This window comes from Crocodylus siamensis, chromosome 8, assembly GCF_052110815.1.
Source record: "Crocodylus siamensis isolate JL-2025a chromosome 8, ASM5211081v1, whole genome shotgun sequence".
NCBI classification, from domain to species: Eukaryota; Metazoa; Chordata; order Crocodylia; family Crocodylidae; genus Crocodylus; species Crocodylus siamensis.
Window position 1 is genome coordinate 65,605,784 of NC_143402.1, and position 26,324 is coordinate 65,632,107.

General features: G+C 42.5%; 1 protein-coding gene across 3 annotated transcripts in view; it reads right to left on the reverse strand.

Moving 5' to 3' along the window:
• Positions 1–13,185: 13,185 nt before the first annotated feature.
• MFSD11 (major facilitator superfamily domain containing 11) overlaps positions 13,186–26,324 on the reverse strand; it is a 33,863-nt gene continuing 20,724 nt past the window's right edge. For all 3 annotated transcript variants that reach the window (XM_090060247.1, XM_090060246.1, XM_090060245.1), the window contains exons 11-14: positions 23,344–23,469; positions 22,379–22,553; positions 21,353–21,488; positions 13,186–20,154 (exon numbers count right to left, since the gene is read on the reverse strand). In XM_090060247.1, the coding sequence (XP_089916373.1) occupies positions 19,990–20,154; positions 21,353–21,488; positions 22,379–22,553; positions 23,344–23,469 (602 nt within the window). In that variant the 3' untranslated portion in view covers positions 13,186–19,989. The remainder of the gene's footprint in view (positions 20,155–21,352; positions 21,489–22,378; positions 22,554–23,343; positions 23,470–26,324) is intronic.

A 26,324-nucleotide genomic window follows, 5' to 3' on the forward strand; every position in this document is an offset into this window, starting at 1 on the left:
CTCTTCAGAGGTTAGGTATCTCCCTTGCAAAAACAAGGGTTTGCAAAGAACTCAGGAGTACACAGAGCCACAGCAAAATGCTGCTCAGGACTGTTGGGATGCAGCGGGTTTTGGCTGAAGCTTTTATATCTAACAGTACCCCGTGCTTCCAATCAGCATGGGGCTGCTGAGGAATTCCAGGTGAATTGGGGAAACAGAGACCTTCAAAGTAAAAGCATAGGAAGCAGTTGAGAGGCTTGTCTTTATGCGGCAACCCCCCCGCAAACTGAGCAGGTTGAGTGTTTCCTAGACACAAAAATAAGCCATGTTGTATTACACCATATTTATCACATGCTAGGCTTTTCCCCCAAAATGAGCCCCCAAAATGGGGGTAACATGTAGTAAGCAGGGAAGCAATTTTCTCCTGGAATAGAAGCACCCTGTTTTGATTCATGCTTCATAGTGCAGCAGCTGTGGCATCACTATTCAGGCAGCTCATAATGTCTCATTGTTCTCTGCTCCACAGATGTTAATGACAGTCTTACCTTTTCAGTGGTCTTGATGTTTTACTAAGCAAGCTAACCTTTCCTGGGGCAATTCTGCTGTCTGCTAGCTGTTCTTGTCTCTCTCTTCCTATGTCATAGCTTAACCAGAAAGTGAGAGACAGTCAGCTTCACAATAAGCCTCTGTCCTTACTCTATTCAGCCATAACTCTGGAAAGATCTTTTTTTTTGGCATTCTGCCTTTCAAAAACAAGCTGTGTTATATTCTGGAATAGGTTGTATGCAAGAAGATATAGTATTCACAATCTTCCCCAAACCCTCCAAGGATCACTTGGAGCTGGAAGAAGGCAGGAGGGTTGATGGAAAGGACATAGGTGTCAAGACGCATGGGTTCTGTGCTGCTAAGTGGTCCTGGGAAATCAATTCCACTCTTTGTGCATCAATATTCCCCTATTTATAAAATGGGGATAGCAATTCTGCACTCCCTTGTAAAGCACCAATTTATTCTGTGGACAAAAAGTGAAGTATATGGCAAAAGGATTACTGCTGAAGAGGTCACAGCAAGCAGTGTTCTGGGGCTGGAACACATAAGGTGGAGTCCCAACAGGCCTCCACATACGTCTTGCTGTCACGGTGGTCTTTCCTACAATACCTGTACGTTCTCTGAAGCCCAGTTGAAAAGAAATTTCAACTTCAACAAAATATTTCACCAAAATTTCAACTATTAATAAAACAAATGTTAACTTGAAAATGTTAAGCCTGATTGGCTTTAATTAGCCTCTTTCTTAAAAGGTCGGTCTCCTTCCTGCCTGTCCCATGACAAGGCTGTTCACTTTAAAACAGGGGGCCCAATTAACATTCTTTGTAAATGGATGTGGTATCAGAGAAGTGAATAGAGTGGCTCTCGCTGAAGGTGAAACAGGTATGAAGGATATAAAGGCTGAAGCCACCCTCAGTCTACTGTTATTTGTCCCCAGCTCCTATCCATGCCTTGGATCCAGGACAGGCCTCTTATTACTTGCACCGTTCTTGGAAGAGTTCGCTTTGCAAATGAGCAGCTCCATCCCGCTTTCACGGATCCTGGCATTCAGGTCACAAAGCATTTAAAATCCAGCTATTTCTCCAGCATGGAGGAGGATGGGTGTAGGGGTTTGCTGTCAGTGAGTGCAGGAGGCTTGAAACCTGGAGTTCTGCATGCTGGTCTGGACTCACAGAGTCCCACAGGAGAGCAGTAAAGTCATATAACCTCAGTCACAGGCTGCCTTTCATCACGGGACAAACTCCCTTGGCCTATGTTCCTACCATGGAAGTTAGACATACCACACAGAGGAATTATGAAAGTCCACTGAATATCTTGCTTTTATGTGGAGGTTATCATCCACAGAGCCCAAAGTATTTTACAGAGGACAGCACCATTACCCCCATTTTACAGATGTGGAAAACTGAGGCACAGAGGGGAAAGTGACTCTTGAGACCATCCAGCAATCTGGTGACAGAGCGTGGAACAAGCTCCCCAAATCCTGGTCCCATGCACTATCTAGTAGGCCTCACTACTTCCCTCATTAACAGTTGCATATGAAGTGCTTTGAGGTCTTTGGAAGGAAAGAGCTCTTGGGTACGTTGGCACCCCATGAAAGACTTGAGCCTATTACGCATGGCTGTCATGCTGCACTGGAAGCTGGCAAGCCAAAGAGGACATATTAAGCATACAAGTTTATGCCTGTCTCCTGTTTCAGAACGAGATCTGTGTCATGATGTCAGCAGCCTTGGGTGGGAATCCATGCTAAGCAGGCTGTCTGCCTGAGCCAGGATATTCTGCAGAAACATCTCCCATTAATACACAGGAGAAGGGGCCCTTATTAGCATTGGAGATAGAGCTGTGGCTGTCAGTGGCAACAGAAACAACGAGAGAGAATGAGGAACGAAAGGATCAGACAAGGTCTTATCTTGTGGAACCGCTGGGAAGCTGCGTTGGTTTAAGGCAGTAGTCTCCAAACTTTTTTGATCACGCACCCTATCAGTAAAAATTTTTGAGGACGCACCTCCAATATATGTATATTTATATAAATATAAATAGAAGTTCTAATATTTTCTTCCTGCACCCCAGTGGATCATCTTGTGCACCCCACTTTGGAGACCACTGGTTTAGGGAGAAGGCTGGAGTGGCTCTGATGCTGCATTAAGATATCTGAGCCCATCCCTTGGGGCACTAATGAAACTAATAAACATGAATCCAAACCCAACCTGCAGCCAGAGAGAGGAGCTGGCTGGCTGTCTATGCGATTAGCGTCAGCTTGCAATGCACGCGTACAAGCCAACAGGGAGCCATGCTGAGGCACGGGGTTACGGGGCATGAGCTGTTAGCAGTTGCACCGTGCACCTCCTGGAAGGAGAAAAGGATGTCTCTAGCATGTCCCACTCTCACTCCCAGCCTGGGAGTATGAGCGGTATTGTCCGCATCCTGGTGCGTTACAGCAGCTCCCAGCATCGACAGCGACACAATCCTCCCTACTAAAGGCCCATTAACAGCACTGGCATGTGTCCTTGTGCCTGAAGAGAACAGCTCAGCCTGATGAGAAAGCTCCGCCGAGGCCCACCTTGCAGTATAAATGCTTCAGCCACTGCCTGAGCTTGCTGCTGCCTACCCGTGTCCATTCAAAGGCTGGCTGGGACTGGAGGGGTAATCTGTGCCAGGCAATGGGGTGCATCAGGGGCTGACAGGCCAAGGCTATGCAGCCAATAGGGGCCAGGGGTTTGAACTTTTCTGATCAAGGCCCCTTATGTTGCCTAAGTTCCTTGATGTGCACATTTGCAGTGGGTGAGAGCATGCACCAGCAGTCCCCAGATGCACTGTAAAGCCCAGCACCACTTTCTCAGTTACTTGCCTGTAGAGCCAGACCTTAGAGGGTGAGCCTAACAGGATCAGATTAGAGCCCCCAGACTAGGGAGTGGTAGTTTTATTGTGCTTTAAAATTACCTCAAAACAGCCTGTTTAGTACTCCTTGGGCCATGTGTCCTTACCTCTCCTGGCTGCTATTCAGTTCTGGGATGTTCCAGGGCTGGCTGCCTCTTCCAGTTATGCTGAGCACAACCACGTCACATCTGGGGGCTCTGACCTTTACCGCTCTAGAAATAGAGTCTCACAATTCTTCCACATCTCAATCAGGGCCCAACTGCAAGGAACCATGAGCACCCACCACCTTCCAGGTCCCCCTAGGTTCGAGGGATTTGCATTTCCTCCCCTTTAGGAGCTAGCGAGCAGTGATAACAACCATCAGCCAGTAGTAAAGAACTACTAAATAAAACCCTTTGTCCTAAAACATCAAACAGCTGACTGCATGTTTGGTCTGATCCAATCTTATGCTTCACTAGAAGCCAAAGACATTGGCTTTTCCCTTAAATTAAGAGAGCAGAAGAGATCTGCAGGCTCCCAGCCAGCTCTAAGCCTCCCATGAATCTGAGAGCTTCACAAAACAGCCTCCCCCATCCTGGCCCACCTTGTTCAAACTGGCTTCAGGGCTCACGCGGGGGGCAGCTACTTGTGCTTTGGGCTGGACTTTTCACGGTCCATTCAGACTCGGGGTGGGGGGTTTACAATCACTGCTTTTAGGGCAGACTTTCACCAGTGGAGGCAGGTACTGAAATGCTCTGCCCTCCTAACACACCATTATTAGAACAGTTCTTACATCAGATGATAGGATATACCCAGCAATAAACCTGACTGACCTTTCCTCCATTCACTTCAGTTGTGCTCACAGCGAACCTATCTTGAAGTACACTATTGCCATAGCATTTCAGCTACTCTTGTTCTGGACCAGAATATACCCTTGCTTCTGCTTGCCAAACCCAAAGAAAAGAGGAATTCAGCCCAGTGCCTACAATTCATCTTGCCTGACAAACTTTTGCCTTCAAAATTGGGATCTAAATCCAGGTGCTGCCTAGCTTGGCCAGTTTCCTGTGCTGATGCGTCACCTTAGACCCCAGCAGGGGAGGCTCATTAATTAAAATGGCTGGAATTGTTTCCGTGTGTGAGATAAGCAGCAAGTCTAATGCAAGCCTGTGGCTGTATCTGCCTGAGAGAACAACAAATGCATCCAGTGAGGGCTGCCACAAGGTAGCACAGAGCTAGACAGAACATACTGCTCCACTTGCGGCTAATCCCTCTGTACAGGCTGCCATTCACAATATAGTGGAACAAGAGTGATCTCAGGCAGCGGCACCATGAGAGCTTAGAGGACAAAAATGGGCTGAGACTTATGAAGCTCGCTGCATTCTGGCACTTTAATTCTGGTTGCAGTTGATTGCAAAACATTGCCCCCTGCCACTGGCCTCCACTACACCACGCTCACTGTTTCTTGTCACTGGTAGAGCTCAAAGGGGTTCACAGGAGACATGTTCCAAGGGGTATGTTACAGCAGGGGAAACTAAGGCATAGAGAGGGGACATGGATTTGTATAAGGTCACCAGCAAACCAGAGGTAGAACAAGGATAAACCCCCCCCATCTCCTGAGTCCTAGTCCAGTGACGGATCCTCAAGGCCCCTCCTAGGTATTTCAAGTCTGATTCAAAGACTGGTGATGCAGTCTGACCAACCCCGCTCATGTGAAAGGAAGTTTGCGAGGTTCCTTCTGTTCCCTCAGCTTTCTGAAGCAATAGGAAGAAGCCTATCGGCTTAAGCTTTCAAAGGGTCAAACTCATTCTTAAACAGACATGCAACAACGCAGCCTTCCCATTGGCTGCTCAGAGGGGTTTCCCCTTCCCTTCCAATACCCCTAGGGTGGGGGGCTGCCATCCGGCCCCCTCCTTCTGCCACCCTCATCACTGTCCTCCTGCACCCCTCACTAGCCTTTCACCAATCCCCTATCTCCTCCTAGATCAAACCTTAAGGGTGAGCAGACATGGAATCAACACAGAATCCAACCTCATTACCTTGATGAAGCCTGTGTTAGAGAAGAAGGGAATCCAAGGGAGCAATGAAATGCTCATCCCTTCCAAAAAACCCCAAATAACCTAGAATATGCCTATAATAACAATGCTGTGGGGACAGGGCATTCCACCCCTTCCGGGCATTTATCAGACCCAGCACAGAAGGTATCAGGTGATGCCTGTCAAGAGTTGAGTGCATGGAGGGAGAAGATGGGTTAATGCAAGAGCTTGGAGCCAACTGCAGCCCAAGGTGGGCAGAGGAAGCATTTGAACATGTTGTCTGAGGTTCATAGATTTCATAGATATTAGGGCTAGAAGAGACCTCGCAAGATCATCGGGTCCAGCCCCCTGCCCAAAGGGCAGGCAGTCAGCAAGGGTCTAAGGATCCCAGCAAGATAATCATCCAAGCATTTCTTAAAGAAACCCAGAGTAGGTGCCTGCCCCACCTCTGGGGGCAGTCTATTCCAGGGACTCAGACAGTAAAGGAGTTTTTCCTTATGTCCAGCCTAAAACGGTCTTCCAAGAGTTTGTGACCATTGGATCCAGTCTTCCCATGGGGTGCCCTGGTGAACAGACGTTCACCCCATTCTTCATGTTGAGGACTGTGCCTGGAAGGCATGCTGGGTATGGAAAGGCATCGAGGCTGGGTTGGGGAAATGGGACGGCTGCTTTATATACATGCAATGGGAGGAAAGGCTGGCAAACAAGAGCCTTGCAAATTCATGCCAAAAGTCACTCCCCTCTACTGAGCATGAATAGTGCTCCTGTGATTTTTCCTGGCTCTAGGCAGGTGCAGAAGCAAAATAGGGGGTGGTTTAGCCCCACTCCACCTCCCAAAATATTCCGACAGGACCAGGCAGTCATGCTGCTGCTGCAGGCATCTACATGAGCACTGCCCTTCTCCCCCCAGCTGGAAGCAGCAGAGATACCTCAGCATAGTGCTGTGAGCAAGCTTGTTAGCCCTGCTGGGAGGCAGAGCTCATTAGTCCAAGTGCAGCACTGCACAAATGCAACTGTGCTGCTTCCAATGTGCACCCAGGGCATGTGGAGTGAGCTCAGGTGTCAGGCACCACAGTATGCCTGGCCCAAGAGCTATGAGGGAGGAGGGCTATGTGTGTGGTTGGAATGAGGCTTGTTGCTGGTGGGATGGAGGGGGCAAGGTGGGCTGTTGGGTTGGGCCAAGGAGGAAGAGGCTTGAAAACCCATGCTTCGGAGCAAGGTGTACAAAGCCCACATGGGACAATCTGCCCCCACCTGGGTCTCTAGATCCGCAGTCAGAGGCCACTGGAAGCCCTGGAACCCAAAGTTCAACATCCCTTCTGCAGTGTTTGCAGCCCTTAGCCTAGACAACTCCAAGTGTAAAGAGCACCACATAATCAAAGCACTGTACACACAGCAGTTAATTAGCAGTCATGCTTCTTATCACCTCTTGGTGCTCAAACCTGGCTTACAGAGGCCACCATCCAAAGCAAGGCTTCTGCCAAGGAAGTCATAAGGAGAATAATATATCAGACAAAAGTGGTTGGCTTCCAGCAGGGTTTTTTCAGCTGTATTTCAGGCATATGCTGGTTGATAACCTCCACGAATTACATGGGAGGCTTCTTGTCAGCACTGACCTGAACTGGATTTAATTGCAAGCCGGCTCTTGGCAGTGGGAGTGAAATATCCAAAAGGGCACCTTGATGGGAGGGTATAGCACAGAGAGCAGCAAGGAGCGACACCTGGAATAGAGAACTTTGATAGGGAAAAGGGAGAATGGGAGCACTGGTGAGTGAACAGTACCCTCTGCAGGCCGATCACAGGAAAGCAGCGCGTGGTGGCTGCTGATGTTTTCAAAAAGTGGCCACTGAGTTTTAGTACTTTTTCAGGGATCCAGCTGGAGACACCTTGACTCACCTTTAGAGCCTAGATAGAGGGGGAACAGGAGTGGTGGTCACCATATGTCCCCCACAGCAGGACCAGGCCACTCTATGGATGGCCCGTACATACTTATGCCCCAGTCAGCCTCTTGGATTTGAGCCAGCTTAAAATAACCCCTGCTCATTCTTCAGGAATCAGCATTGCAAACCACAAAGCCTCATTCTGTTAAAATAGATGAAAATACCGGATAAGGAAAGAAAAAATCCCCTTCAAGCAAACCTCACGTTAGAATCACAACTGCCAGAAATGCTAGGCTCCACACACTGCCTTAGGCTGTGGGTCCCTCTCCAGTTTATGTTCCCCCAAGACTTCTTGAAAAGCGTTTATGGACACAACTGTCTTCCCTCAGCTCCCTTTAAAGCACAGGGTTTCGTTCATTAACAACTCCCTGCACCTCTGTGCCTTCTCACCAGGACAGGCAATGACCCTAATATCTGGGGCAAATTCTGCCCCCACCCCCCAACTACCCTGAAACAGAACGAACCAGGCAATAATGAATAATGAATAGGTTCTCTCATAAGATGGCCATACCTCTGCAATATAGTGGGCTAGATACAGAAGGAGTTAGGGTAGCTGATACCTCCCTGCGAGACCTGGAGTTTATCTAGCAAAGTGACAAGTGACCATAATACACCTGACTTGTTAACACAGCAAACAATGGTTGGAATCCACTATTGTTTGGGAAGTGCTTTGCTGTCCGGATAAAAAAAAGGTTTCAAAACAAAACAAAGCAAAAAAACCCCAAACAAACCCCCAAAAACAGTTGCATCTGTGTAAAGGCATCTTGTGCTGGACAACTTTCCTTAAGGTTGGAAAGAGGTCTTGAGTTATCCTACCACTGCCATCAGTTTAGTGTGTGATGTTGAACAAATCACTTCACCTTCTGTCTCATATTGCCCTCACCTGTAAAATGGGGAAATGATACTCTCCCCCCTTACAAGGGTGTTTGTAAGGAAAGTTCAGAAGTGCTTTGAACATAGAGGACACTACACTCATCTATCCTAATACTTTAATTCCATTAAAGAAAGAACATGTTCATCAGGGTGTTTCAATCATGCCCCAAGAAAACTATCTTTAGAAATATAAAGGGTCAGTAGGATAGTCAGCCTTCCTGGCTATCATACCATACTTTCTACTGATCATTATTTATCAGGGTATTTCAGTTTCTTCCAGCTAACTCTATAATGCTCTAAAACTTTTGACAAATGATTTAATTTTTTTCTGGTACAGTATTCCCCTTCCCTCATTCCAAATAACCCAAAGAAAACACACACACACACACACATTTGTGCTTAACATCTAACACAAAAAGAGGCTAGAAACATGTTCTGAACTACACAGAGCCCTGATGCTATGATGAGTTTCATGCAGAAATGCCCTGGCATTGACAAAGCCCTACTGAAAGTAGTAGGCAGCCAGCCTCAAGACTATACAGGCCATCGTTGCCACATCACCCAATGACTAACCTTTTAGGCACAAATTACTTTATGTGGGCACATCTCTGAACCCACCTGGAATCGCACCTTTTGAAGCAGTGCCCGTGCACTCTGCATCATGGTGCCAGGGGACTACCTGACACAGACTGGTGTGTTAAAACGCTGTTTGAAAGTCAACAAGGGGAGCATGACATCCATTTTGTGTGTTCCATTAAAAGAGTGTACATGATTTTGTATTTAGGTATCTCAGAACAAATGAAACATGAGGATCACAATGAAGCCTCCGGTAACAATCAAAAACCAGAATGCGACTAGATTATATCATGAAGCTCACCTTTTCGGCACTATCCCCTCCATCACTTTAAGCATGAATATATGAGAAAGCCTTGGCAGACTTAGGGAACCTTCTGGCCTATACCTGCTGAATTACTCCACGGGTCAGTTCAGAGCCACTGTGTTGCTACCAGTGACATGCTGGAGGGCAAAAAATGAACAGGGGCATCCTAGCTAGCAGGGATCTGAAGCATTGAAATAGGACTGCAAAATTTGAAAGGTCCTTGTATACTTAAACTGCTGGAGAAAGAGCAGTGCTAGCTGTAGTAATTGCCCTGGCTCCAGCTTCACTAATGAGTAGCATTATGCAAAACTCATCAATACTCAGGTATGTTATCTAGAGAACACATTTGGAACCTCAGGCTTCTATCATGCACCCATTCCAACCCTTCATTTCCTTCCAAAACCTGACTAGTGGTTTATTTGTTCACTGTAGACACTTAAAGGCATTCTATTGCCTGAATATCTTTTAAATCCAATATTTTTCTTGCATGAAATGAAACTCAGTCTGCAGCCCCCTCAGGGTCATTATATATATGTCAAATCACAGCAATGCTAGCAAAGAGCTTAATGGGAGCTGTACACACAGATTCTGCTAGGTGCTTTGCAATTTGCTGAGCGCCAGCAGTTGCCAGTGATGTCAATAGGACTAGGAGGCACTTAGCTCTGTACAAGGGATTCTTAGACCTGGGCAGAATTAGACCCTTGTAGAGTATAATTATTATTCAGAAGCTTTGTTGGGCTTAACGAGATTGATTGCTATTAAATTTCAGTTTGTTCTCTCTGCTATAATACATACAGAAGAACAGCAAGGACTTCTTAACTAAGTGTTAAGGCTGACATGTTTCAATTTTATTTCAAGGATGTCGCTCATGAAATATTTTCTTTTAAAACTTTCAATTATGGGATAATTTGCCATTCACACTGGCAAGCTTAACATTGACTGGGGTCCTAAATTCTACGTGATCTAACAAACTAATGATGAACATCAAGTTCAGCCTCCCGCCTCCTTCTCCCAGGCTACTGGCTCAGAATATGGATAAGGCAGTGAGGTAGCACCAAAGTAGAATAGCATTCAGTTTCATAAAGCTTTAAAAGTTGGAAGCATTCAGGAATAGATGCTGGAAAGTTAATATCAGCCAACTCAATTGGAGTCTCTGGCCCTTTTAAATTTTGCCAAGGGACACTGTGATACAGTACTCATTTATATCATTTTGTTACAGTAAAATACAGATGGCAAAAAGAGGGAACCCCTAAATTTAGTATTTGAGATATGGAAACTTAACACAGAAGAAACAGAGAAGTAACAGTTATCCATATGCTTCCTCCCCTGTATATGAACAGGACATATACATTTTGTCTTGAATAAAAAATAAAGCAATACAGCCACATTCAGCAGCTTCAGGGATTTCTTAAGTGGAGCTGCAAACCTTGATCTTTAAGGCAAACACATGAGCCAGATCCTATTCTACCTATTAAGCATCTCAACAGCATATAGGTCTCTACTCTGTGTACCTAGCATGTGGCAAAAAGCCTCAGTAGCGTAAGAGGTAAACCATCAATCAAACCCAAGTCCAATATGGCATCACTTCTGGGAGAGGAGCACAGAAGTCAGGGTTTAAGTTTGATTGATGGTGCACCCCTTATATTACTTCCACCCACCCACACTCACCTGCATGTGTTAAACTTGGAAATGTAACAGTGAAGCTGCTATGGGGGCATCCCACGCAGCCACACCCAAGCACACTGAAGACCGGTCTCAAGGAAACTATCAACACATCAAAACTTTTGGAACATGCCTTCACCTTAGCCTACAGACTCAGTCACATGAAGTGGTGAGAGAGAAAAGGACCCATTCACCTTCTGAGCTAATGGTTTTTCCAGCATTTGAGCAGGGCAGAATAGGTTCACGGTTAGGTGCTAAATACGACTTGGGAGAGGGCTACACTTCACCAGCAGCAAGTCTTGGCCACAATTTTCCCAAACATGGCCTGCCCACCTGCTCATGCTTGTGGGCTCCAAATCAGGAAATACGTTAGTGACGTTGCTTCAGGTCATGAGGCATGGCTTATCCTCTTATGTAAAACTAGGATTCAATCTTTCCAAATCTGTGCCCAGATTCATGTCCACCAAACCATTCTTCTGCCTTAGCAATTTTTATTCGTGCCTGGGATGCTACTACAACACAAGCAAATAATACCGTATTTTCCCCCACATAAAACACACACCTTTCCAAAAACAGACGATAGAGATCAGGATGTGCATTATATGCGAGGAAATAGGGTAACAAGTTTCTGCTGCTTAAGCTTTTCTGCTACTGAAAGCTGAAGTAAAGTTTGCACATGATCCACAGGCTGCAGAAAGAGAACAGGCTTGGCTCCATAGCTACTGTTACTCAGTTACTTACTTCATAATCTTTTTCCCCCTTCATTTTGCCTTTCAAAAACAAGGTATCATATTCCAGGACATATTGTATGTGAGAAAATATGGTAATTCCCATTGCTTCAGAGAAATTAGGCCCTTCTGGCTGAGGCAGGCATATGTGGACTTGAAGAATGGGTCTTTCACATGACAGTACCAAAAAAAAAACAAAACAAAAAAAACAAAAAAAAACTTAAGGACCACCCTTAAATTTGCTGTTAAAACAGCTGCTTATTGTACAAAGGGAAAAACAAAAACCAGTAAAATCAGAAATTTCAGTTACTAGTACCAGAATAATCACATTTCAGTTGCATTAAAATGACTTGTAGATTGCCATACCCCATCTGCACTGAAGAGGAGAAAATGCATTTCAGATTCTCCTAGATTTGTTTCACAAAACAAATAAAGATCTATGACTTCACAGCTCTTTCAAACAGGTTATTATCTATGTAATTTCTTTTTTTAAAAGATTAATAAGCGCAATCAACCCATGCAGGCTGGACTACCACAAGATGAATGTCCCTGACAATAACCAACAACCACCACATTTACTATAGTTGCTTAATTGAAGCTAATTTCAATAAGTGACCTTAATAAATGGCAATTTTCCTTTAATATGACAGAACGAGTGATTGCTCATTTGAGGCACAACCTTCTAATTTTTCTCCCTTCTGACATAACTTTGACACGTGAACTCAAAACCGTCCTTTTATCTAGAGATACGAATGGCTTTGTGAAAAGAGAATAAACTTAAAAAGCACTTTTTGTTGCTGTTTTCTTTGTGGTTTCATTTGTTAAATAACTGTAAGGTCTATTATTTGAATCTGGAGGTTCAAATGCCACATAAACCAGAATATTAAAGAAGTCTAGACCCAGGTTGGAAGAAACACAGTGGTTTTGTGAATGCATGATTTTCTTAGTCCTCAGAGGAAAGTGTAGGTGATCAGATTCTTTGGGCTGGACTTTCTCTATGTGAGCACCTCATACCTCCAATTGCAGCCTTCATGTATGTGTCCAACCTGTTTCATTCATGCCACCCTGCTAAACCAACAAAATAATCCTAGCTGCTACTGCTCTATTTTGTTAAGCGATCAACTTCTTGCAAGTGCAAGAAAACTGAATTTGTTCCAAATTATATGCTTCTGCCAGATAGTTATCAATTTGAACAATACCCTTCCCCATCTGAGACCTAAAATACATTCCCAAACAACATGCTGGAGTTCATTAAAGCAGACTGATTTTACAGATCACTTCAAAAAGGTATAACATGTGGAAAAGGGAGAAAATCAGAACCTGAGAATTATTTTCATGGGAGATAAAAACATATTTTAAAAAAGTGGATGAAACTCATCCTCCTTGCATCGATTGCGTCAGACAGGTTTGTCAATGCCACGGGCTGAGGACAGTGATCACGAAGGGCAAGTCCGTTCTGTATGTCCATGACTAGAATGAAGTGAAATCTTTCCTAGCTGAAATAAACTGTTGTTACTTCTACAACAAACACACGTTCATTTTAAAAAGTGAGCCCATATAGGTGAAGCAAAGCACCTGAGAGATCAATCAGCCAACTGCATTTGTCTCCACTCCTCAAAGCCTCTGGCATGACTGCACAGCTTAGAATAGTGACAATAGCAATTCTGACAACTTAACAAGCCGATTAGCAAAAATATTGGCCATGATTCACTTTTATTTGTGTGGCTGTAACCACAAAAGAAATATAGTAAGGAGCCTGTTTTCATTCAATACACTCACTTACAATCAGTGTCTTCATTATAACAGTCATCACATGGGTCTGCTTTCAATTAATGTGACATCAATTATAACCTAAAGACACCTTTTTATTAGCATAAAAAAAGACTTAAACCAATTTTAATAAGACCTCTGCACAACATCAAAACATAAACAAAACAGAAAGGATGGCTTGGAGGAGGACTTGTCAACACGTGAAATAACAATTTAGACAGCAGAGCAAAGATGAAGCAAACAACCTGAATTAATGCCAACAGCATCTAATTACCCAAACTCGTCCTTTTCATTGTGCAACAGCCTCTCCTTATTTGCTCTCTAAACCATTCTCTCCCTTTCCAAATTTGTTCTCTATGGCATTCCTATACCCCTGGGGAGATATCTTCCACTACTTGCTCATTAGTGCTTCACAGTGGGGTTCAGATAATTTCTGAAGTTAAATTAGGTTTTGCATCCCCTTTGAATGAGTAATTGGAAATGGAAACAACTAAGACTTTCAGTCCCTGCATTAAACTAATGTCTAAATGCAAAGAATTTTGTAAAGCAGTTCTGGTTTATGCTGTGCTTCATCTCTGAAGTTCTGTCATTAAAGGTGGTTTTCCAACAAAAAGCCCACATAAATTGAAGAGACAGTAAAAAGTGCTGGTCTCCAGTACTTTCACTGTTGCTAGCATTTGTGGGCTTCCAAGAATTCCAGAAAAGGTGTAGACAGTCTTGTAACTGTGACTAGTCTATGCGAGAAAGCAAGCTCTTGTTAAACATGACCTTGAGACACTGTGTTAATATGATTTTGTAGATGGGGATAAATCAATCAATCAATCATGTTTAGCCTCCTGTTATGACATTAAATATGATAGTTCCTGTTTATATTGACAAAGCTGTTTAAACTTCATGCTACATAGACAGCCCTTTGAGGTACTCTTCAGAACACAACCAGGTTCTCTATGTATAGTGAAGACAAGCTTATAGAAGGACTTCTGCAAGGTTAATTAGCACCATTCAGCCACAGTGGTGGCCATTTAAAAAATACAAATTGTAGTCCAGATCCCCAACTGAAATAACCTGATGTGGCTCCAGTTAAGTCAACTGGTGTTATGCCAGTTTACATCAGCTAAGTATCTGGTCCTGCATGTGGAGTGCTCTTCACTTAAAAGGGTTTACCACTTCAACTATACCAGCAAAACACCCCCCACTAGAGATTTAACTAATGTAAACAGTATAAATTCTTTCCCCAATATAGTTTAAAGCAGTTCCCCAAAATGAATAAATTATAGCAGCAGAAAAGCTTTTTTTGCTGTTACAACTGTGTCTCCATTAGGGTTTCTTTTGGAATAGCTATGTCAGTTAGTGCTATGATTTTTTTTTTTTAATCATAGTCCTAAAAGATGTAGCTATATCAGCAACATTTTTAAGTGTAGAACAAGTCTCTGCAAAAAAGAACACACTGCAGTTTTCCTTCTTATTCCAACCTCCTCATGTATATTATACTCAATAAAATTAACACAATGCAAACCAAAACATACCAGTTAGTGAGAAAGGATTATAGACATTCAGATTTCAACACGTGCTCTTTCCACCAATATTACTGTTACTGGCAGATTTAGAAGATTTGCAAGACCTCAAGACAAAATTATTTGTGCTTAGTTTTCTTATGAGAAAAAGACTTAAAAGTTAGCTCTAATGCATTAAACGTGTCAAGAAAATAAAGTTTTTACTTCCTCTTAAGGAGTTTGACATTTGGAGAACTTGGGGAGGTAACATCTCAAGAAGCTAGAGCCTCAATTATAACACAAAGAAGAAAGGGAACAAAAATGTGTTTCTTTGTACTGTTCATGACTTGGTTTGTGGGCTCCAGAAACAGCTTTGCTACATTAGTTTATGTTGGAAAGGTTCTCTTCAAAAGCTGGAGAGCTCTATATTTAAATTGTTGGGGTTAACAACAAGGACTGCTCTAATTCCCACTGAAACACTCTGTTTCCAGGATGTTGAATCAAACTTCAGAAGAGAAAAGATGAATAGGTATAGTCAAAGTTGTCTGTTAATACAAGCCCATAGCTATGACAATAGATTTAGAAACGCTGTCCGAGACATGTGATAACAACTAGATATAGAAAGTGTTAATTTGTTTTACCGCTAATTGTTATACCAGAAGCATATGACGGAAAGGATTATCCTGTGTAAATGGATAAATTTCTCATATCCTGATATTCCACAGGAATTAGGCTGCAAGTTTAAATGCAGTCATGTATTATATGGTTTTCTGAAAAACCAAGGCCTTTATTCTGGGGGGGGGGGGGAAATCAATCAAAAAATTATGTTTATTTAATTAATAGTTAAAATGCTGAGCACTTGTAATGCTGGCTGAAGAATGATACAGGTTTCTTACAAGACTCGTCTCACAGGGACAATAACAGCTCACTTTAATGAGCCAAGAAGTAGTCTAAACAACCCTTCTTGTGTTTTACATAGCTGGCATTGAACCAGTTCAAGCAAAATAAGAATCCCAGACTCATAGAGAAGTGGGGCTGGAAGGGACCTCCAGAGGTCATCTAGTCCAACCCCCGGCCTGAAGCAGGATCATCCCTGTGCAAACCATCCTGTGCAAACCACAATATAAACTCTACATAAGACTACCATCCACTCTGACAACACAGACCTAACACCCTAACCTGCCACAGGTAAAGCAGGGGAGCCAAGATGGCCAATGCCCTTGCCTCTATGAAATGTTGTCCATATGTGCTTAAGAGATCCCGGGGTGAAGGTCCACAGAAGGCAAACCCCCCCAAAAGCCCATACCAATCTGACCATGAGGTAAAATCCCTCCTGATCCCAAGCAGGGTGATTGGTCTGACCTTGAGCAGAGGGGCAAAGCCCATTAGCCAGGAACCTCCAGCTTTGGTCCCAGCAGAAACACTGGCACACCCCAGTCAAAGTCCCCAGCCTTGGCTGTAACCAAGACCCAGTGTCTTTGAGGAAGGCTTAAAAACACCCTGACATGTGGCAGAATGGGAGGGGGTGGGAGTAACCAGCAAAGCCAGAAGCATGGGAAATCCCCATAGTAAAAGTTAGGCATAGCTATGCCTAGATTAGGGGCAGGCAAAATCCAGCCCATGGGCTGGATCAAGCCCAGAGTGGAGTCCATTTGCCAGCAGTCCCTGCCCGTGTCACTGCAGCTGGTTTCCAGAAAAAACCCAGCAGCGGCAGTGCCATGACAGCATGGGGCAAGGGTTTCCATGGAGACCAGCCCCAGCAGCACTTGCAGGGCATGCAGCTGGGCACGGACCTGCCCTGGGGCTCGAGGTTACTGCAGTGACAGTGTGGTCCGGAACCAGGGCAAAGCTGTGAACTGCTGCCCGCGTGGCCCAAGCAGGGGTGTGCAGCCAGCAGATCACAGCTCTGGTCTGGGCTACACTGTCACCGCTGCAAGATCCCAGCCCTGGCCCCAGATCAGCTCTCTGCCCAGATGTACGCCCTGCCGGTGTTGCTGGGGCTGGTCTCCCTGGAAACCCTGACCTTATACTGTCAGGGCACTGTTGCTGCTGAAGTCTCCATGGAAACCGGCTGCAGCCACATAGGCAAGGGCTGCTGGGAAATGGAGTCTGGCTGCCAGAGGAATCTGCCATTTCACTCACCCCGGTCTAGATCATCCCCGACCAGTAGCTGTCCCACCTCTTCTTGAACACCTCCAGTGATGGAGAGTCCACAACTTCCCTAAATCAGCATTTCCCAACCTTCTGCATTCCACAGCACACTGGGTGAATGCAGTGGGAGGAGGCAAGCAGCCAGATGTGGAACGGGGAGGGGGGCTAGTGAGCAGCTGGACGCAGGGGGGTGGCAATCGGCAGTGGATGTAGCCATGCCTCCCCAAGATTCCACGGCACATCTGGACATATCCGACAGCATACTAGTGTGCCGTGACAGATCGGTTGAGAAATGCTGCCCTAGATAGTCTGTTCCATTGTGTCACTAGTCTAATAGTGAAGAAGTTTTTCTGGCTATCCAATCTAAACTTACTGTGCTGCAACTTCAAGCTATTGGTCCATGTCCTCCTCTCTGCAGCAAGAGAGAAAAGGTACTTGGCCTTCTTCAGAAAGGGATAATAAATCTGATTTTCAAAAGGTACCCAGGACCCACAACTTTAGCTGCCATCAACAGAAGCTGTTGGTATTCAGAACCTCTGAATATTAGTCCCATGCTACTTGCTGAAACTGTGCAAGCATAGAGATGAAGAGATTCTTCCCAATATGCTCTACTGAAGCATAAGTCCCAGGTGAACATTACACACAAATTCCTTTAATAAAAGCACCCTTTTTAAAAGCAAATCTCATGAGAAGCATTACCTTGGAAAAATGAAATTGCATGATTTTTAAATACATCTGTAAATCACTCATCATCATACTACCTAAGAATTAATTTGTTCATCCATATATTGCCATATAGAGTTGCTCCTAATGGGCTTTAGGTAATTAAAGTCTTTTTTCCATTGCTGATGTGTTGGGGTGAACAGATCCTCAAGAATATTAAAAGGGGCAAAAGGTAAATGTATCTGTATCTTAAAATAAAGCTCTTTATCCCTTCTGGTATTTTGAAGAAAATATAAATAAGAAAATACCAAATCACTGAAGATTTCCTAATGCCTCTCCTTTTTTATGATGGAGCCATGTAAAAATATTGTATTTGAAATTACCGAATAAAAGGAGTAGATCTGAGGAACTAATATACAGCTAGATCCATCAATAATATAGATTGATTCAATGCCATTCCACGTCCTGAATATTCCCTTTCAGTTTAACTGAACAATCAGAATGATTATGTTAGACCCCTCTCCTATTTTATATTCTCCTCCATCTCCTTCCCTTTTATGTTTTCTGAAACTGACCTATAATAGGCTTCTTGCATCTCCTAACTCATCTCCTTCCCTGACAAATACTTAGGTTCATTAATCCTCCTATTAATATTTTCTGACCTCACAGCAGAAAATCAGGGTGAACTCAAAAAAACTCAGTGTTGTTGTGCCATTTAACTGCACAGACATGATTCTGCTATGTGAGGATTTTGACTCATGACTGAGAGACTCGCCACTTTGACAGATGCAGAAAGGCACAGGTTTCCCTTATTTCCACAGAAAGTTCAACTTCCAAACACACCCAAGTAATTTTTGACATTGCAGGGAGATGGGGGACTAGAGGATGCTTGGGCCAGGGGGAAGGGGACGACTGAAACATGATTTAAAATCAACTTTCTTTTAAAATAGAAGTCAACATGCCAACTGGCCTCAAAAAGGCTTGTAGTTTAAACGATACGTTGCTAGAAAGTAGGAGATGATTAAAACCAAGAGAGATACTAAAAAGGCTCCCTTGGTTTTCAAATTGCCTCAAATTCACTTTGTAGTACTTGTAGTTAGACTTTGACTGCTAAGTCAGCTAGGTAAATAAAAAGGAAAAAAAAACCCCCAAGATGTGTTGCATCTGTTGCTTACATTATCTCCAACTTTGATGCTAGCTTTGTTTTTGAAGAATCATCCCCAGCTATATGGAATAATAAAACTAGTTTATATCAGTCAGGTTTTTAGATATTATTTCCTCATACATATAAGCACATGCTGAGCATGCAGTAACAAGGTGCTGTTTTACAAGTATTTTGACCGATTCCAAGTGTGGTGTAAAAAGGTATATGGGGGAGGGGGGGGGAAAAAAAATCAAATCACAAACTGTCTTTACTAACAGTAAAACTAACATAGGCCCCAATATTGCACTTACAGAAGTAAATAAGTAAGCATGTTAGTAATCCCAATGAATTCAAAAGGAAAACTGAGGTGCATAAATATTTGTGGGATGATAGCCATGGCTTTATGGTTCTTCATATACTGTTATCTGGAGGAACTTATGGAAGGCAAGCTAATCTACAACTTCATCCTGAGAAATGCTAAGCTCTCAGTACCCATGAATATGATTGAGAGTTACAAGTGCTTCTTTGCAGACCATGTCTTGTAGGAAAATATTGTTCAGATTATTGTAAAATCTTTTACATCATCCCATAACATGCAACTTCTCCTTATTTTTTTAAATTGAGCCCCCAAAAAATTATAAGCTATAAAATAGCAAATCAACAAACCTAAATAGTTAAGAACTCAGGAACTGAGGGGCACAGAATCAGAAAGAAAAAAGTTCCCTCTATAATACTTCTAAAGATCATATTGCTACAAAAGTCCTTGGCATGGACTAGTTTCTCATATGTAGATATGTGCCACAACATAATGTATTTAACAAAATATCACTCACGTACAGGAGTGATTTTTATAATAAAAGCATTTGTAGAAATTTGATCTGTGTAAAAATAAAATAATTTAAAGGTGAGGAATGAAACTGGAATCTTTGTAGTGCACAACCATAAAGAGTGACAGAGAAATAGGCACTCAAGAAAGGGATGCATCAGAACAAATGTTTTCAATGCACAGATCCCCATTTTTCCATCCATTTTCTAATACCTGATTTCTGTGAACCTGCACATTGACATTGGTTGATTAAAGCAAGAAAAAGAGCCTTTTAATTTTTGGCATTTTGTTTTTCCATGTTTCACTGTGGCTGCTCCCACTGGTTACACTGACAGGTTTAACAGTCTTCCTTCATCCTTGCCTCTGTGGTTTTATCTTTTTACCTTTTCAAGTCATTTGAAAAAAAAGGTGTGCAGGTATCTGCTCACATCAGACTGATGGAACACCTGGATCAAATGCTGCTGTAATCAGAGCCACGGGCAACAAATGCTGGTGCTTCCCACTCCACTGTAAAGAAGGATATTGTTCCAAAGAACCCGACCACCACCATGATCAGAAGCTGCCATTGGAGAAGCAGGTAGTTGCTATAGAAATAGGCAACTGCAGCACAGATGGACTGAAAGAGAAACACGAAACAAAAACTGTCATTGAATCTTTATTGTATGATGGAGCTACTCTATGCTGATCATCATCATCATTACAGAGACGCATACAAACTGGCGTGTAACCTGCATTTATTCTGGGAACACATCCCTTTATCAGGTATTCAATTTAAAAAGGCTTCACCATACTTTTACATGTTTTAGTAGGCTGCACAAAAAAGTTATTAGTTTTTACTTTAGCATAAACGTGGCCTTCCCTAGAAGTGCTAAGATGATACAAATGTAAGGGTTTTTATAGTATCATGTGTACAGTTCTCTGCTACTGCAACTAGTCACCCTTGTACATAAGGTATACAAGGTATGGGCACAACAAAGCAATGACCTAAGTAATCCTGTTCAGTATAAACTGCTTAAAATGAACTCTGGTAATACAGACAGGTATCTAAATAGTGTAAATGGCTTCAGCCATTTGCCAGATCCCATTGATTTTAATACTGAAGGCACCAATTAACCTAAATTACACCTGAGCGCTCATTTTTGTGGGAACTGTCTGTGTTAAGCAGTATGCATAACTGTTTACACCTCCTTAAGACGCCTTATCTTGTTAGTTGGGGTGTCCTGTCACTTACCAGAAGCCTTGACAGGACTTAGCACTACACTGATAGGACTGAAATGGAGTAAGAAAATTAATTTGTCAGGTAATTTTCTGATTGCCAAACAAACCTGCTATATGACTAAGACTGCCTTAAGCACCAAAAACATATGTGACATCACAACTGCAAACTGTCATATGTTGCTGCTTACTTGCATCTTTTTAAGGAGTCAACTTTGAACCAATACATTTTCTTTTACCTACTTCCAATTCTCCAAAGATACCTTCTAGTAAATAAACACTGACATAAAAAAACAAGAATCTATACATCGGAATATGCTTCTGACATTAGAACAGAATCCAGCATATTTCTAGCTCACTCCCAAAGATCTGTGAAAGCACGATAGCAGAGAACAACACCGACTCGGAGGTGGCCTATTAGCTGAACAAATTCTTTTGGACAGAAGATGGAACAGGCTCGCATACTTTCCAGGAAGGATAGTTTAAAAATTTACTGATCCCATTAAAAAGAAATCCATATTTCAACAGAATACTAATAACCCATTCAATCAAATAACAACTCCACACACACAGTCTGAGTTTGCTGACCAATACAATACCTGGACAAACTTAAAGATGGCAAAGGCTGGAGCACTGTCTTCTGAATAAAGGAACCCCAAAATACTGAGCAGTTGGGTGTTAAAGCAGCTGTCTCCTAGCCCCAAAAGGAAACTGCAAAAAATGGCCAACTCTTTGCTGAAGAAAAACATGAAATCCAATTTAATAGCAATGCACAGATGTAGCATATACAGCTACTGCATAAAATTGTCCTATGCACATACAAATCAAACTCGTCTGAAAATGAGAAGTAGAAAAGAAAGTTAACAGGATATAAATGTCAGTGGACAATAGCTTAGGGGGGAGGTGAGTGGGGAAAGACATTTTTTCTCCCCCATGATTTTCCTAGTATGGAGGCCTAAGATTTTGCTAATGTTACAGTTGATTCTACATTAGATTGGCCACCACCTGAGATTGCTCCTTTACTGCAGATGGGAAAGCATGGTAGGCTTGGTGGTTGCAGGCACCAATGCAAAACTGATAGAAAGCAGGGCAGATGTGCACCTTACAGACTAACTAAATCATATATTGAGATATTGAGAGAGCGAAAGCATGCACCAGGCAGAGGAAGACTACAAAAATCTTCCAGATAAAGAAGACTTAAGGATGACTATCTTGCTGTGGGAATTTTCACTTGCAGTTAAATATTTTCATACATTCTCATGAACTGCTATGCTTGCAAATGACCAGTTGTATTTAATCATTGGATTGCTTTCTCACAGCTCATTCTTCCTGGCCTATAGGATGAGCAAGATGGTAGAGCAGTGTGCCATAAGAAAGGGAGAAAAGCAGGCACTAGGGGGGCAGACAGAAATTACATTTGTCACATGATCAGCCCCTTGAAAGCACTCAAAAAACCATGCCCTAACAAAAGAGCATGGCTGAAGAGGCTCTGCTCGTGTAACAAATTAACCCTCATTATATGAGGGTGTAAATGAAGATGCTCCAAAGTCTGGAATCTCGGGACAGGCTGCTTTTCCCAACCTGCCTAAATGACACCAATCAAAACAAAACAGAACCCTTCTTACCTTGGATTCATATAAGCTTGGTCATTTGTCCCCTCAATGGAAGCAATGGGAGCATTATTTGGCATGTTGAAAAAGATTAAATAAAAGGCTACAAAATGGACCACAATGCCCAGTGTCACAACTGGGTTCCTGCCAAAACGATTGTTCTTGTTCACTAACCCAAAGAATCCGCCACCTAAAAGAATGAAAACAAAGGCATAATAATCAGCACTGAAGAAAAAAAAATGTTCAGTGGGCTTCCAATAAATCAGATATTTACACTGTTCTTCAAGATGCTTAAAAAGGTACATTAGAAATTTGTGACCGGTAGAGTTGACCCCAGCCAGGGAAGTCCATTGACTGATCAGGAAATATGGACATGTCCTTTGGGAAGTGACCATGTCAGCTCTCTGAGCTGTCAGAGCAGTCACTGCAAATGGAAAAGAGACCTCTGGGCTGGTGCTGAGTGGGGGACTCCCTGTAGCGTTGCAGCTGCTTTACTGGTGTTTGCCTTCTTCAGTGGCATTGCAATGGCATACAGTAACAGCTTATGTATTTATTCCTTCATTTTATTTTCTTAAAGAACAATTTGATATAAAAATTCCAAAAATATGAACTGGAGACAATTAACTTAAAAAAAAAAAAACAAACAAACATAAAAGAAATGCTAAAAACTGCCTATTAACATTATAGGCAATAATCTTTGCTATCCTACAATTTATGTAGTCATTTACAGTGGTACAAAGTGAATGTAAAAGTAGCATTTTACATCCTTCTCTGCATTTATTGTACTTGTGAAAACGACTACACAATTTGCACTGTGGTAATGAATCACGGCAGCGTATTTTTGTTGTACTTTACTTCCTGTACATGAAATTTCTGCAGCTATCAAAAATATGTACCCCTTTACACAGCTGTACTGAAACATTTTCAATCATCTTAAAGTCTTTCTTTTTTATCCCTACTCTTTAATTCTTTAGACTCACCTAAAATTTCTCCTATGCCAATAAAAATACCAGAGAGTCCAATGAGGCTTTTCTCATCACTGCCAAATTTATTCACGGCACCAATACAGGTCCCATACACTCCAGAGAAGAATGTTAATTCCAGTCCTTTAAGAAAAGACAGACAAAAGGTAAAAGCTGTACTATTATTTACGTACAAATGACTTGCGTCTAAATCAGGGGTTCTTAACCTTTTTTGTTCCATGGACGCCTTTGGCAGTCTGGTGAAGCCTATGGACCCCTTCTCAGAATAATGAGCATCTGTAGACAGGAAGACTGCGATCACGTGCAATCTAGCGGCGGGTCTAATAACTACTGTAATTTTGAAGTAGTGATGAGCGTAAACGGTATTTTGAGATACCTGCAACAACTGAAATGTGATATGAAAATATCTGTGATTTCTATTGGTGACAAAGTCACAGGTACTGCTAATACTACTGTGGTTTGTTGCCTACATTCTTAATTGAAGGAATGCTAAATTTCAGTTAGAGGTAAGTAAAAATAAAGATATAATTTTTTTCCCATCCAAGTTCATGGTCCCCATGAAATCTATCCACAGACCCCTTGGGGGTCCGTGGACCCCAAGTTAAGAACCCCAGTCTAAATCCTCAAATTCCATAATCTCTCTCTCTCTCTAAAATAGGGATGGCCAACATGAGTCATGCATGCCACAAATGGCAGAAGAAACTTCTGTGTGGCACACATCAGACTAGGGAGGGGACAGGCAGCACAGAAGCAGATAGGACAGAAAGGGAGCGTCTACACTTGTCCAGATGGTGATGTTACTACTGTGCCATGCTTTAGTACTTCCTTTTAGAAGTATTAAAGCACAGTGCAGCAGCAGCCCATATTGCGCTGTACACTGGACACACGGTTATTTTTCACTTCGCTGTAATGGTGCACTATAATGAGGGAGTGCGCTGCTACAATGAAGTAGCACAGTAGCTGCTGGTCACATGTAGACGCACATGGTTGCTACACACTCAAAGAGGAGCAGATGAGGCAGGGAGGGCTGGGCAGGAAGCAGAGGAGCAGAATGGGTAGGAAGGACCCAGCAGGAAACAGAACAAAGAGCAGGCAGGAGGCACTGGGCATGGAGCCAAAAGCAGAGCAGCAGGCTGGACAGAGGGAGGTGACTGAAGTGGCACTCCAGAAGACCACAAGGCTATTCTGTGGCCTGTCTGCCAAAAAAAAAGTGGTTGGCCCCCACAGATCTAGAATATCAGGTGTAGTCAGGCTAGCTAGGGTAAATTCCAAGCTGTGTAATGGAACAAGCATTTCTTACAAAATTTCTGTAACTCAGAACACAGCAACCACTTTATAAAAAACTCCATGTCATAATAATCATAGCTAATGTCATATATGCACATGGGGTAAAATTCTGGTCCCACTGAAGCCAATGGAAAACCTTGACTTCAGTGTCTTTGGTCTTTGACACCACACATGATCCCTAAGAAAAGCCTGACAAGATAATCACACAAGTATTTTGTATGAATAATTTGGGAAAATGTGAAATATCCAACTTGAAGTTGGTTTTAAGTTTATATGGTGGGGAATGCCAAACAAGAAGCTGCAGTAATACACCTTAAATGTCATTTGAGGTTGTACTACATAGACTTACTGCCACCAGCAACCAAGACAACGCTTCAATAATCTACACTGAATCCGTGACTGTTTAACAAGTGTACATTACACATCTTGGAGCCCTGCAGGAATCTTAGGACATGCAGTGACTTTCACTGTGTTGCTGAGGTCACTGCAACACAGAAAGACGCGAGTCATTACTGGCTAGCTCTCAGCCTGGATAATGCCACTCTGTTTAGTTAAATTCTGCATGAGCATTCACCTGTACCATGAAGGAATGCAGCCATGATGTATTGCATCCATTTGTAAAAACATTTAGGATATATATTTTAACATTCAGAAACATTTACGAAAGGCCAAACGCTCCTAACACCTTTATAAAAGGTAAGTAACTATTGTAATCGACCCCAATTGGCAGATGGGAAAACTGGCAAAAATACTAAGCTGACTGTCCAGACCTCATAGCCAACTAAAAATGAATTTAAATAGAACACAAAGTTTCTATCTGTGTTATATTCTTATCAACAGACCACTGCTTTTTGGACTGTTAATTCCTTCCTGCAGCAATTCTTTTCTTGGGTTCATAATTTTTTTTAAATGTGACATGTATGCCTAAAGTGCTTTATAAAGTAGAAACATTCATTAATACTTCCCTCTCAAAATTCTCTTAGGATATGCTATTCTTCACTTCTTGTCCTAAACTGTGATGTTATGTTGTCGTATGCTGCTGAATGATAGCTGTACTCTTGCCCAGAAGATGATGCATTTCAATGCTGAGCAAAGCGTTCCCTATTTTTTCAGTTTTTAACATGCTTTGGAAATTCTTCCAAATGTGTGCTGCGCAGTTGTTATACAATAGTATTTCAAGGAAACAATGATGAAGTATTTAAAGCTTGGTCTCAATATAGAAAAAAATACTATTTTTTCAAGCAATGGCATTCCTGAGAAATATCCATTGTGTCTCCAAATCTTATGCAGGAAATTAAAAATTCACAATTAAGCTCCTACTGTGTATTGCTACTATCAACCCACTTATAATTAACTAAAACTGGATAAATATGTAGACTAAACCCTAAGGCCACTGTTTTGTATAGTATTTTTCCACCCTTGCACTGTCACTAACATAAAGGTGATACAGATTAGTGAACAGTATCGGTTGTGCAATGTATATAATCCATCATATATAAATCAATTGGATAAAATGTCAGCCCTCAACAGAATCTAAAACAATGCAAAGAATTTTGCCTAAACAAATACAAAAACAGTTCAACAAAGCACCTATTCTTAATGCACCCTCTTCCCCCTTTGCTACTGCTGACAAAATGATATATCATCTATGGGTCTGGCAGCAGTGGCTGATCCTACGCAATATGAGAACT